The following is a 12500-nucleotide window of genomic DNA, read 5'->3' on the forward strand; positions in this document are numbered from 1 at the left end:
TTACATGCATATATGCACACGCACACACACACGCATATATATATAAATATATATATATATATATATATATATATATATATATATATATATATATATATATATATATATACATACATATATATATATATATATATATATGTATATATATATATATACATACATATATATATATATATATATATATATATATATATATATATATATGTATATATATATCTGTTTGTGTGTGTGTGTGTGTGTGTGTGTGTGTGTGTGTATTTGGGCTCACATGTGTGTTTGTCCACGTAACAATAAGTATAAACATCATAATTTGACAAATATATAAGGATACTATGCAGTATGGGATTCATATACAAAGAGTATGTACACAGGCCTCACGGGAGGATCAGCAATGCTCGTTGACCCCAAAAGAAGAAGGGGATTTAAACAGGGACCTTAAAGTTATCCATGAGCGGATACTCGAACAACAGATACTCCTCCAAAGGTGTTAGAAACGATGTTTTAAAGTCGTTATAATATATAGAGGAAATGTCTTTTATGAAAGGGGAGGATGACATCTCTTTTGGATAAATAAAAGAAGGTTTTGTAGGGCATGGATTGGTAAATGAGTAGAATGTATGTGGATATTACGTGAAAATCCTGAAAAGAATGATATTTGGGTTTGAATTATGCCATATGCTTCTATGGAAAGCAATGTTATACCCATGGAAAATGAAAAGGAAAAAAAAAGTATATGTTAATGAAATTTGAAAACATTAAATGTTCACATATCTTAATTATCAAAACTGAAGATAATAATATTAAAAGAAGTAAGGCAACATTTGTGAAGGTTTAAAAAATGAGTTTATGCTTTAACAATGCAAGCACATAAATGTTAGAAAGGTTCATGAATTATGAAAATAATGTTTTTTTCATAATATGAGAAATATTCACGGCTTGTCATACCAGCAATATTCATAGAAATGTAAGGAGTAAACAAGATATGCTGGTGAAAACCGTATTCATGTAGAAAAATGTCGAAAAGTATATGAGAATATTATGAATATCAGCAAGACAAGAAATGTTTGTGACTGTTGAAATGAATGTGTATGGGTGTTAAGAAATAATTGTAAAAAACAACAACAAAAAAACAACTTTTTCATGAATTCTAAAAAGAAATATTCAAGAACAAGAAAAAATAGTATCAAATAACATCCATGGTGTTTGATTAACAAAGAAAAAAGAAAAAAGAAAAGAAAAACAAAAACAAAAACGTTTCGAAAAACCAGCTGATTTTATAGGACAGCTGATCTGTCAGCTGACATACCCCTTGACCCAACACCAGCTGCTCCCAGATACCCTACAATGCTACCAGCTGCTCCAGGACCGGATGCTCTTATGGCACCCGTGTTAAAGAGTTACCAGATGCCCCTGGCTTACCAGGTGCCCCTGGCTTACCAGGTGCCCCTGGCTTACCAGGTGCTCCTGGCTTACCAGGTGCTCCTGGCTTACCAGGTGCCCCTGGCTTACCAGGTGCCCCTGGCTTACCAGGTGCTCCTGGCTTACCAGGTGCTCCTGGCTTACCAGGTGCTCCTGGCTTACCAGGTGCCCCTGGCGTACCAGGTGCCCCTGGCGTACCAGCACTTCCTGAGTGTCCGGGTACCCCAGACCTACTAGCTGCTCCTGGGTTAGCAGCTGCCACTGGATTACTAGCTACACTTGTGTTACCAACTGGATTACCAGCTGTTCCTGTACTAATAGGTGTCCCCGGTGTACTGGTTACCCCTGGGTTACTAGTTGCCCCTGGGGTGCTAGTTATACTTGTATTGCCAGTTGCTCCTGAGGTACTAGCTGGTCCTGGGGTGCTAGTTCCACTTGAGTTACCAACTGTTCCGGGGTTAACGGTATTTCCTGGGCTACTAGCTGGTCCTGGGGTGCTAGTTACACTTGTATTAACTGGGTTAACAGTGGTACCTGGGGAACTTGTTACACTTGCTTTACCAGTTGTCCTAGGTGTACTAGTTACAATCGCGTTAGTAGTTGCTCCTGGGCCACTAGCGGCCCCCATGTTACCAGCGAGTCCTGGACTAACGGTGGTTCTTGGTGTGTTAGGCGTACTCTGAGCACCGCTCGCTCCCACATTGCTGACTGGAATCGAACTAGCATTTTTCCCAGAAATGACCGAGTTCGGGGATGCAGCAAAGCCAGGACTTGAAGGAGTCGCCCCCGAAGGACCGCCCGACGGACCAGGGCCCATAGGAAAGCCGATCTGACCTGGGTTCTTGAGGAAGGTCACCGGGGCCTTCCCGCTCGGGGCGTTCAGCATAGACCCCCCGGCGGCGAGTCTGCGGGACGATGGGGGAGAATTAGGAATGGGGGAGAGAGGAAGAGAGAAGAGGAAAAGGAAGAGAGGAAGATGGAAAAGGGATGAGAAAAGGGGGAGAGAGGAAGAGAGAAGAGGAAAAGGAAGAGAGGAAGATAGAAGAGAAAAAGGAAGAGAGGAAGATAGAAGAGGAAAAGGAGGAGAAGTAGATAGAAAAGGGATGAGAAAAGGGGGAGAGAGGAAGAGAAAAGAGGAAAAGGAAGAGAGGAAGATAGAAAAGGGGTGAGAAAAGGGGGAGAGAGGAAGGAAGAAGAGGAAAAGGAAGAGAGGAAGACAGAAAAGGGATGAGAAAAGGGGGAGAGAGGAAGAGAGAAGAGGAAAAGGAAGAGAGAAAGATACAAAAGGGATGAGGAGAGGGGGAGATAGGAAAATAGACGAGGAAAGAGAAAGAGAAGATAGAAGAGGAATGAGGAAAGACAAAGAGGGGAAGGCAGAAGAGGAAAGAGGAAGAGGGGAAGATAAAGGCGGAATGAGGAAAGGGGAAGAGAATAAGGGGATGGAAGAAGAGGCACGAGGGATGGGGAAGAGAGGATAGAAGAAGAAAGAGAAAAGGGGAGGAGGAAGATGGGCGAGGAAAATGACGAGAAGATAAAGGCGGAATGAGGAAAGGGGGAGAGAAAGGTTAAAAAGGGAAAGAGGTAGAGAGGAAGATAGAAGAGAAACGAGGAAGAGAGGAAGATAGAAAAGGAATGAGGAAGAAATGAAGATGAAGGAAGAACAAGGGAGATAGAAGAGGAAGAAGAATGATGAAAGAGGAAGGGAAAGGTGAGAAGTTGAGAATAAAAAGGGAAAGGTGAAAATTGCTTTTGGGAAATGGTAATATTTAGGAAGAAAGTAGAAGGAAGAAACAGAAGAAAGTAGAAGGAAGTGGGGAAGACGGAAAACATACTTCCTAATAATGTCCTCATCCCCCAAAAGATATAATAATAATAAAATAAAGCAAATAATAACGATAAAACGAAATGAATAAATAAACAAAACAGAAGAAATAATGATAATAATAATCTATCATTACTATTCCCATTCTAATGACATCTCGAGTGCCCTTGTCCATTCGTCCCAAAAGACGCTGTTCACTCGCAGACAGAAAGGCCCGAAAATTAACTCACGAAGACAGTAGCTTGTTGCCCGTGGTGAGGGTCGCGTCGCGCATCGCCATCCTCTTCTCCAAGCTCTTCACCCTCGCCGTCAGGTTGGCTGCGCTGCCTACCTTGGCCTCGAGGGCGTCCAGGTCGAGGTCCGCCTGCCCCGACTGCTGCTGGAGCGCCTGGAGCTCTTTCTTGAGCTGGGCCTCGGAGTCTCGTAAGGACGTCAGCTGGTTCTCCAAGGTCGTGAGGTTGGTCGCCATGCCCCTGGTGACGTTGCGCAGGGTGTTGAGTTGCCACTGGAACATGGCTGCGGGGGAGGCGCAGGCGGCAGCGGGAGTGACGGTGGGAAAAGGAAGTGTATATAGTGTCTATTGTCACGGAAAAGACTAAAAACGTCATGGATGACAAAATAGTTTTAAATAATCTGTTACATAAAAGCCAAGAATAATAATGTCAAGTTGTTGGAAATGAAATGAAAAGCGACTTTTATTGCGCATTACATCAGCTTTATAAGTCGATTTTTTCATCCTTCTACTTTTTATGATTTTTAAAATGAGATCTAAAGACATTTTATTTTCTTAACAAACGTAGACTCACTCGTTTTCGTGCTGCCTGTAGAGCCTTTGTATTTGGCGTCCCTCTCCACCTCCTCCAAACGCTGTTGAATTCATGGATAGTGGAATTATATATCTATTATTTTGATTGACAGGACAACCACATGAAGAAAATGGGAAATGACCAAGGAAAAGAAAACGGTAAATGCAGTGAAAGAGAAAGAAACGAAAAAAAAAGAAGGAAACGCCCAAATAACAAATAGATTAGATAATGGTGTACCCTCCGCAAAAAAAAAAGAAGAAAAAAAAAAGAAAATAAAAATAAGAAATTTGTTTAATAAATATATAGAGTGAAAAGGAATATTCAGTATCAAAAAGAAAGAATGCAAAATGAGATAAGTAAAATCACGAGTTGATAAAACTGGTCTAATCTGTTTGATTCGTAAGTACTCTTTTTTAAATCGTGTTAAACGTAACTCTTTTAAAGGGAAAAGAATCATGGAAAAATGGGATTTGCTAGGAATTAATGGGAGCTTTTCTTCTTCACATTAATACTGTCGTTATTGTTGCTGTTCTTATTCGTTCGATAATTTCTTTTATCACAATTATCATCATAGTTTTGTCATTGCCATTATTACTATTGTCATTATCCTTATTACCACTGTTATTTTTACTATTATTATCATTCTTATCATTGTTATTACGACTGCTATTATTATCATTATTATCATTATTATCACTGTTACAGTAAATAGCTTCACAATTTCATAATTCTTCTTACTATATCAATCTGCTCAGTATTGTGATTTTAACTGGATGGAGTTGTCATTATTTTTTTTTCAAAATTATTATTCTTAATTTGAAGAAGCAAGCAAGAATAAACAAGAAATAACAAGCAAGAATAAACACGAAATAACAGGCAAGAATAAACAAGAAATAAGAGGCAAGAATAAACCTAGAGAGAGAGAAAAACAACTTTTATACCAGAATCGGGCGTCGTCGCAGTCGGCCCTCCCTACCTGCGTGAGCTCGTCCCTGAGGTCGTGCGTGGCGTTCCGCAGCGCCGAGATGCTGTCGTTCATCGGGAAGAGGAACGTGATCACCAGCTGGTCCAGGTTGGCGGTCAGTCGGTCCACCTCAGAAGACGTTCCCTCCAGCGCCTCCTCCAGGATTTTTACATACTCCCGGTCTATTTCTCTCTCTTGTACTATTTCTTGTATGTCCTCCTTCGCCTGAGGGATGAGAAAGGGGGAATGGCGAGGTGGAAGAACCCGTAATCAAAACTTTCTCTTCGTTAGACGATATTGGGCGACACGTAAAACACCATTATACTCTGCACTCGGTAATGGTAGTATGTCGTAATTGAAAAAGGAAAGTATGGTCTTATGTAGATGCTGGTATCTAACAGAATCTCACTATGTCTGTTAGGATGAGTTATTCACATAAACTGATCACTAAAGTGTATCTTCTTTATTGGATGGTTTCCTATGTCTGCCTCATGACCATCCGGAATTTACCTTTTCTCATCAGTCGTCTCTTCCTTCACTCACCTTCGTCGTCGCGTTCCCGAGGGAGGCTGTCGTGGCGTTGAGGAGGTCGATGGCGAGGCGGAGGGGCGCCGCCGTGTCCTCCACCTGGCGCAGGATGGCCCCCGCCCAGCCGCTCTTGGTCACGTTGCCCTCGGCCTCCCAGTGGCTGATCCTGCGCTCGTGGTCCTCCACCTTCTGCTCGGGTCAGGGCAAATGGGTCAAAGGAATGATCTCTCTCTCTCTCTCTCTCGATCCTATCTCTGCTTACTACCTCGCAATCATGAGTGTCCGACATAGCCGTATAGGAAGTTCCAATGACTGCACAGAACCACCGTGAATTGCCGCTCGATCATCTCCGCAGTGTGCTTCAAATGCCTTCCTGTTCCCATGCAGCCCCAGACCCTGATCTGCCCTCGCCTCATCCTTCTAACGCCACAGGGGTCATTGACCACGGTTTCTTTTGATAAATCCTACTTAATCCAACAACTTGAGCTGCTGAGGGAGAGGGATGACGTGACCGTGCCTGGAGCAAGACCGCTTGTGCGAAACCGTATACGAAAATGCTCCAGGACCGTATGCGGACCGTGTGAGTACCCAAGTCCTTCCAGATCCAGATGACTCATTCCCAACAGCTGCTTGAAGGATCTCTCGGCACCACCAACCACTGCCTCTAATCGCCTTCAAGCCCCCCGTAAAAGACCGGCATCGAACAAGCTAGGATCAGATCAACGCAGATTTTTCCGTCTTCTTATCCTTTAAAATTCCAAGCAGTACCTCGCGCGGTGTCAGTCTCTTTACATTCCCTGACAATAGTACGTATTTCAATTCAATTAATCTTGTCAAATGAAATTTCAGACTATCCAGCCCACTTTGGAACGCTCTTTCACAATAACCAATACCGACTCGTTTTCAGTGACACAACCCTTTTGAACAGCAAAACGAAGTGACTTTAATCCTTGTTATTCTAGGTAGCAAGTATATTGATAATGAAATTCACTATATGCTACAGCCTCTGGTCTAAAAGTATTTGCGTGAGAATTTAAGTTGAGGAGCAAACGCTTCACAACAATCAACCCAATCACCTCTGGACCCGATCCATGAGGTCGAATTCTTTTTCCTTTTGTACGAAGCACTATTGGCATGGATTTGGTCTCCCTCAAATCCATTTTCAGGCGCTCGAAGCTCCCACAGCCCGACCCGTCTTGTTTTCCCGCGGCCTTCATGGCGGTCCTCTACGGCGCTCCCCCGAGCCCCTTCTAGCAGCCCATGGCTTTCGTTTTTACCTGCTTTCTGTTCCCGTGACTCACCTTGGCTGTGTCATTGGTGATCGTGTCGTTGAGGAGGTCGATGGCGAGGCGGAGGGGCGCCACCGTGTCCTCCACCTGGCGCAGGATGGCCCCCGCCCAGCCGCTCTTGGTCACGTTGCCCTCGGCCTCCCAGTGGCTGATCCTGCGCTCGTGGTCCTCCACCTTCTGCTCGGGTCAGGGCAAATGGGTCAAAGGAATGATCTCTCTATCTTCCCCCTCTCTTATTCTTAAAATCTTTCTCTCTCTCTCTTTTTCTTATTCTCACTCACTCGTACTCTCTGTCTCTCTTTAACCTTTTTATGCTAGTCAATACGGTTGATTTATCATTCTGCTATCAACGTAAAGCTATTCTAGTGGATGCATCTGCTTCAAAGTTTTCTTCTTTTTATTTGATTCTTATTTGCTTTTGATATTTATAGAACTTTGTATGTGTATTCCACCTAATAAACATGCACTAATTGCATTTTTAAGAACAATAATATGTATGTTCTTCGTAGCCCTTGCCTAAGTTCTAGCCAATTCACAAGGCCTACTAACAATTGCTTTGTTGCTCGATCACTGTTATCTTTGCTTGAGCTCATATATCCTGTTGTTGTAAAATGCTTTGGGGATTCCCAGCTCCCAAGCGCCTAGAGAACAAGATTCTGGAGTAACTTCACCTGAGCGAACTTAGATTGGACACCGACGCGCCACCACTTCCAGTCGTGAGTTCTCGGTCATCAGTAATACTCTAATAAATAAACTGGAAAAATCTGAAGACCAAGAGTTAAACAGATTTGTTTGTGCTATTAGTGGTACAGCGAAAATCTTTTACTCTATCTTTGTTTTTCATATAACTTTTACGAGTATTTCTTCTTATAAATTACTTGATTACAGCCTCTAACAATAACCATGTCAAGGACTTCTCTAAAAGTAGGTACCCTGTGATGAGATGTCATGCTAGAATTCCATTGACACTTTCCATTAGCTGAGCACTCGGGTGGCTAATCATGCAGTCATAATATTTGTGATTAAGCTTAGAATATGTCCCCCCCCTAAAAAAAAAATGTTTCGAGATCAATGAAGAGTGAAAGGATACTTTAGAGAATGTCATTACTGCAAGGTTCCTTGGCTGTCTGCGTCTTAGGTTCCTTGGCCGCCTACTTCGTAGGTCTGGCAAGTCCGGCCAAGTCGGCCAAGGAACCTTGCTGTAATGACATTCTCTGAAGTATCCTTTCATTCTTCATTGATCTCGAAACATTTTTTGGGGGTTATATCCTGGGCTTAATCACATATATTATGACTGCATGATTAGCCAAAATCAGAAAGCCCATAGGACTTTCCTTTCTATTCGAAGCACTTGGAATGGTAGCTCTTCCTCCTTTGAGGAATGTCATAGTACTGCTATGATGATGAGATGGCAGGCCAGTCCTCAACTAGTGTTATTTTATGATACTCTTCTGCCACTTTTTCTGTTAAGTAGGAATTGAACTAATTACACGAATCACTGGTTCTAATTCGCCCCGCTTCGCTACGCACGGAAGGCTTTAGCAATGCTCTTCTCATACATTCTCAGTTCACGCACTTTACCATTTAAGTAGTAATTCATTCAGTGCTGTTGGAAATTGGCTGCTCTGCAACCGGAACAAAATGATTACTTAGCAACTGCATATCCTTGCATGGATGGGCGATACTGCCTTGGCATTTACTTTAGTCGTCCTCTAGCCCGGCCTGATGTTACCTGTCGATGTGCTTCTGGTCGCGCGAAAGACGGAACGGAAGAGCACACGGCACTGTTAGGGAGGGCCTTGCTGAGAGGCAGTTCGCATTCTACGGTAGGTAGTGAAGGCTGAACAAGAGGGAGAGAACCGATTGAATTTCTGCGTTTTTTTCTCTTTATCTCTCTTGTCCCTGTATACCATCCTCTTCTCCCTCTCTGCCTCCTTTTTTAACCCGTGTAATCCGCCCCATCGTCCCTACCGCCCCCTGTTCCCCTCACTCACCCTGGCCGTGTCGTTGGAGGCCGTGTCGAAGGCGAGGCGGAGGGGCGCCACCGTGTCCTCCACCTGGCGCAGGATGGCCCCCGCCCAGCCGCTCTTGGTCACGTTGCCCTCGGCCTCCCAGTGGCTGATCCTGCGCTCGTGGTCCTCCACCTTCTGCTCGGGTCAGGGCACATATGTATATATATATATATATATATATATATATATATATATATATATATATATATATATATATATATACACACACACACACACACACACACACACACACACACACACACACACACACACACACACACACACACACACACACACACACACACACACACACATACACACACACACACACACACACACACACACATATATATATATGTGTGTGTGTGTGTGTGTGTGTGTGTGTGTGTGTTTTCTTTTTCGCTTGCATATCTATATATTCATATTTTCTGCATATCACCAGTATTGTTCATTCCCCAAGACGAACAGACCCAAAATATCAACTCACGTTTTCCATCGCGTCAAGTTCACTCTGTTGGCAGAAGAGAATAATCAGATAAATATCGATCTCACTCTCAAATTGCAGCGAATCCTTGGTCTTAGTACTTCAGATTCATAATGGTTACCTTTGCGATTCAGTATCAAATGCATACATGGTGTTCCTGGAATGTTTCAGCCAAGTTTGATTTTTTTCTCTAGTGCGGGGTCAACCTGTAAGATGTCCATGTGTGTGTGTCGCGCGCGCGTATATATATATATATATATATATATATATATATATATATATATATATATATATATATATATATATATATATATATATATATATGTATATATATACGTGTGTGTGTTTGTTTGTGTGTGTGCGTGTGTTTATATACACCTATATATATACTTGTGTTTATGTAGGGATGCATGCGTATGTGTTTGTGTGCACATAATACATATAAGCATATACGCATGTGTGTGAGTATGTCTGCCCCCCCCCCTCTCTCTCTCTCTCTCTCTCTCACCCTACCTGTTTATCCTTCACTTCATTGACTACCGTCTTCACACCCTTCAGATCATTATTAACTTTCATAATCTGATTATTTACAAACATCATCGACATTTTGCTGCCTTGTTCGATTTTCATCAGTTTCTCTTCCAGTTCCTCGCTTTTTTGTTTGTTCTCCTCCAGTTCCTGAAAAAAATGGCTGTAGTTAGGATGGGTCGTCAAGATTCTTCATTTTTCACTTCTGAAATTGTGATTCGTCTTTGGTGATGATTTGGAAGGGCTTCTGATATCCAAGAGATAATGAAGAAATTCGTGAGGGGAATTGATATGCTCTTGGTGGTTCTAATTCTATTGAGGGGGTCGAGCCTGAAAATTGTTTATTTTCATTTTCTTTTTCTTTTTTTTATCTATTTATTCATTTATTTATTCTTATTATTTTTTTATTTTTAGTTTTCCCTCGTTTTCATTTTAGGGTTTCCTGTTTTCCTTTTGGGTTATCCCATTTTCTCCCGTATTTCAATCTCGTTTTCTATTTCGTCTTTCCGGTTTACGCCCCCCCCATTTTTTGATGGCCTCTGGACTTAGCTCTCTTTGGTTCTTTAGATTAAAGTTACATCTCCCTGGCCTTTCACTTTTCTTCCTCCTCCCTCTAATTCTCTTCGTTCTCCTTCTATTCATCACCCCTTTCTCTTGTCGCAGACAATCAGCAATTTGTTGTCCCACTGTCCTTCTTCCTACTTATCTCCATTGCCCATTTCCCAACCCACACACCTCCTTTCTCCTCTTCCAGTCCTCCATCCATCCACCTTTGTCCTTTTCCGTTTCCTTTTCTCCCTCCCATCCTTTCCTATTTCCCATCTCATTCTATCCTTCCACTCACCTTCTAACTCCCTCTTCCCTTCCTCCAGTCCTTTTCAACTTATCCTTTCCCCTTATTCCCTTTCCATATCTTTCCTAGTTTCCCCCATTAGCCCCTCCTACTCTTCCATCCACCGATTCTTCATCCTTCCTCTAACCCCTTACTTCCCTCCGCTCGCCTTCTCCTTTCCTTAATTCCTTACCCATCCCCCCCCCCCTACTTCCCACCATCCCTCTCCCTTCCCCTTACTCCTTTCCTATCCTTCCGCCCACAGACGCTTGCCCCTCCCTTCCCTACCCTTCTATCCCCTTACCCCTCCCTTCTCACCTCCCCCGTACCCATTTACCCTTCCTTAGCCTTCCATCTAACGAATTTTACCACCTAGTCCCTCCCTTAGACCCCTTTTTACCATCTTACCATCTTACCCCCCCCCCCTCGCTCCTCGCTCCCTACCTGCTTCAAGACTCTGCTGTTGTTCCTCTCGGACTCCAGCTCTTCCTCGAGGCGGACGAGGTCAAGTTTCAGTCGGTTCGTGACCTCGTTCTGTGACCCCAACGACTCCCACAGCATGTCGATCTCCGTCCTTCGCTCCACGCCGACGCCCTCCAGTTTCGTCTTGGGGGAGGGGAGGGAAGAAAGAGGGAATAAATGAATAAATGAGAAGTAAAAAAAAAACAAGGTTGTGTGTCAATAAGGGGAAGCGCGAATTAGATAAGAGATGTCAGTCAGTAGAAGTGAATAAGAAAACGACGAAATATTATTAATGAAAACGAAAAAATAAAAACAAAAATAAAGAGAACAAGACGATATGAACAATAAAACATAAAAGGAGGGCAATGTAAAAACATGGAAACAGAAAAAAGAAAGACGGATTTATTGAATTAATATGAGAAAAAACACAAACACCAAAAAGCGAAATAGAAAAACAAAATAAGTAAATAAAAAGAAAGAAAAAATCCTGAAAATAGATGGAAGCAGAAAAAGGTAAACAGTGAATGAATAAAAAAAGATAAATGCATAAAAAATAACAGGAAAAAATCTATTGAATTAAAGTCAAGAAAGAAGGCAGTATAGATAAATAATTTAGCTCGAAAAAGAGAGGAAATTAGAAATAGATAATTGCGACAAAAAAAAAAAAAATAATAATAAATAAATAAAAAAATAACGAATAACTGAAAAAAAAAATGATAAACGGACGAAAATAAAGAAACAAAACAATACGACGAAAAATACGAAAAAGTGAGAGAATGGGAAAATAACGAAATAATGAAAAAAGGAGAAAGGAGGAACAGAAAAAAACGAGAAGGATAATAATAGGAAAAGAAGAGAAAAACGAGAACATATGACGATATATAGAGATGACTCATAGGAAGGACACAAAACAAAGACAGTAAATTAACCAAAAAAATATAATAAATTGCTATGCTATCCATGACGTTGCGGGAATAATAACACTCATCATCAGTAAAACTCATAAATATTGTGATTAATATTAAATAGAGTATGTGTTTTGTTTATTTCCTCATCCACTCGAAATATTTTATCTATTTAATATCTTTATATTTTTGATCTATTTATTGAGTTCAGTAATCTTTCCCCATTCTGATTCTTCCTTGTTTTGCCTCCTTGTATCTTCTTGTAATATTGTTTATCTTTTCATTGTTATTATCGTCTGACTCTTTCCATTCAACATGACTGTTTTATTGAGCATTAACTTCTATCAAGTAAGTTCTTTATTTTTCAAAATGTAAAGATTATATTTCATTAAGCATCACTCTTTCCTGAGTAACTCGGTCCTTATTCACAATAAGCACGTAATTCATCC

At 41.6% G+C, this 12500-nt stretch overlaps 1 protein-coding gene across 1 annotated transcript in view; it reads right to left on the reverse strand.

The window, feature by feature from the left end:
• Nucleotides 1-12500, reverse strand: part of LOC113830111 (uncharacterized) — a 22057-nt gene that overhangs the window by 1319 nt on the left and 8238 nt on the right. The window contains exons 4-13 of the mRNA XM_070133955.1: nucleotides 11129-11290; nucleotides 9838-10002; nucleotides 9328-9351; nucleotides 8823-8975; nucleotides 6841-7005; nucleotides 5555-5728; nucleotides 5024-5236; nucleotides 4048-4108; nucleotides 3472-3757; nucleotides 1-2324 (exon numbers count right to left, since the gene is read on the reverse strand). The exon at nucleotides 1-2324 is cut by the window's left edge and continues 1319 nt beyond it. Coding sequence (XP_069990056.1) covers nucleotides 1376-2324; nucleotides 3472-3757; nucleotides 4048-4108; nucleotides 5024-5236; nucleotides 5555-5728; nucleotides 6841-7005; nucleotides 8823-8975; nucleotides 9328-9351; nucleotides 9838-10002; nucleotides 11129-11290 — 2352 coding nt within the window. The 3' untranslated portion in view covers nucleotides 1-1375. The remainder of the gene's footprint in view (nucleotides 2325-3471; nucleotides 3758-4047; nucleotides 4109-5023; nucleotides 5237-5554; nucleotides 5729-6840; nucleotides 7006-8822; nucleotides 8976-9327; nucleotides 9352-9837; nucleotides 10003-11128; nucleotides 11291-12500) is intronic.

This window comes from Penaeus vannamei, chromosome 19, assembly GCF_042767895.1.
Source record: "Penaeus vannamei isolate JL-2024 chromosome 19, ASM4276789v1, whole genome shotgun sequence".
Lineage (NCBI taxonomy): Eukaryota > Metazoa > Arthropoda > Malacostraca > Decapoda > Penaeidae > Penaeus > Penaeus vannamei.